This window comes from Myzus persicae, unplaced genomic scaffold, assembly GCF_001856785.1.
Source record: "Myzus persicae strain clone G006 unplaced genomic scaffold, MPER_G0061.0, whole genome shotgun sequence".
Taxonomy (NCBI): domain Eukaryota; kingdom Metazoa; phylum Arthropoda; class Insecta; order Hemiptera; family Aphididae; genus Myzus; species Myzus persicae.
Genome location: NW_019103172.1, coordinates 1 through 1,656, shown reverse-complemented (window position 1 = coordinate 1,656; position 1,656 = coordinate 1). Strand labels below are relative to the sequence as shown.

The window sequence follows — 1,656 nt, the reverse complement described above, 5'->3', positions numbered from 1 at the left end:
GAAAAGTGAAGCACATCATAGACTTTTTAACTTTTCAAAACCAAACGTACAAGTATCAATATCTATGAAAGATATAATAGATGCTTGTGTTGAACTTGTCACGGTAAATGGGCGTCCATTCAGTATGTTGAATGATTTGGGACTGCGCAAGATATTGGATCCAGTTTTGAATGGTGTAAAAAATAGTGTTGTTATAAATTCAGAGTCCATTAGGTAAGAACATTGTAACTCAGTAAATATTTTTTAACTTCTAATAATTTTAAATTCTGTCCTTATTTCATAGAAAATATTTACACGAAGAATGTGATCAGATAAAAAAAACAATAATGAAAGACATACATTTTAAGCTGATAAGCTTAAAATTAGATGCAGTTACGAGGCTGAACAGAGCATTCCTAGGAATAAACATTCAATATATTGTCGATGATAGTATTATACTGAAGACGATTGGGTTAATAGAACTTACCGAGTCACATACAGGTAAAGTATACATTTAGTGTTGGACGTTGGTAGGATTATTTTCAGTTTTTCAAAATTAATTTCAAACGCTTTACATTTTTTCTTTTAGGTATATATTTGAAAGATACAATTTTAAATATCTTAAAAAAATTTAAAATTGACATAAATCAAGTATATACTATTACATCAGATAACGGAGCAAATATGCTTAAAGCTATTGATTTATTTGAAAATTAGTGTGAAACACAGATTTCTAAAAATAATGACTTAGAATTAGAAGTCGATGAACCTGTATATGAGTTAATAAATGATGATAGTGATACTAGCTCTACATCAGATGACAATAATGATAATAACAGGTAATACTTTTACTCATATGTTTTAAACAAAATTATAAAAAATATGATACATTTTTTTTAGTGATCTTGAAAATGTGTCAACTCTTAATCCGGGTCTTGATGATGGAGAAATATCTGATTTATTAAATGAAAACTTTGATGATGTTGATGAACAATATGAAAAAACAGAAATAATTGTAACTGATATTGTTGCCCAAAATATTGGTGGTGAGATTTTTACTGGTTAGTCTGTTAATAGATTACTCTTCAGAGGCTATAGATAAAATAATAGCAGTAATTTTTTAAATGTTAACTATAGTTATTGAAACTCACAAATAGTTCATTAAGTATAATTCATAGTTTATACATAATTACAAACACATATTTTAACTCATTTAAAAATATTTAAATTAAATAAATAAATAAATAAATAATATTATTATATTTTAATATCTCTTGTGATATGTTGCATAAACACAACTAGACAAACTTTTTTTATAGTGAGGCTGTAGCTCATATTATTTTCTCTTTGTTATTATACTGTGTGAACATTTCCCTTACACCTATTTACTAAGTTGGTATATTTGCAAATGGATTGTTATAAATATAAGTTTACATGAATATTGATATTTGTTTTATAATATTTATCCATTATAGAATATTTAGAATTAATAGTTTTTTTCATTTTATTGCAGGTATACGCTGTGTAGCTCATACGCTTCAATTAGCAGTAATTGATAGTCTCAAAGGTAGTACTGTTGAAAAACTATTAAACAAGGTGAGAATATTAGTTAAGAAGCTAAGAAACCAAACTTACTTATATCTTATTAAAAAAGAAAAATTAAAATCACCAGTTCTG

At 26.0% G+C, this 1,656-nt stretch overlaps 1 protein-coding gene across 1 annotated transcript; it reads left to right on the top strand.

The window, feature by feature from the left end:
• Positions 1-64: 64 nt before the first annotated feature.
• On the top strand, positions 65-1,650 carry LOC111033930 (the record flags this gene model as incomplete). Its single annotated transcript, XM_022314888.1, has 6 exons — positions 65-213; positions 284-480; positions 554-687; positions 721-818; positions 880-1,040; positions 1,493-1,650. Coding segments are annotated over exons 1-6 (897 nt in total), but the record flags the coding sequence as incomplete, so codon positions are not given.
• Positions 1,651-1,656: the final 6 nt, after the last annotated feature.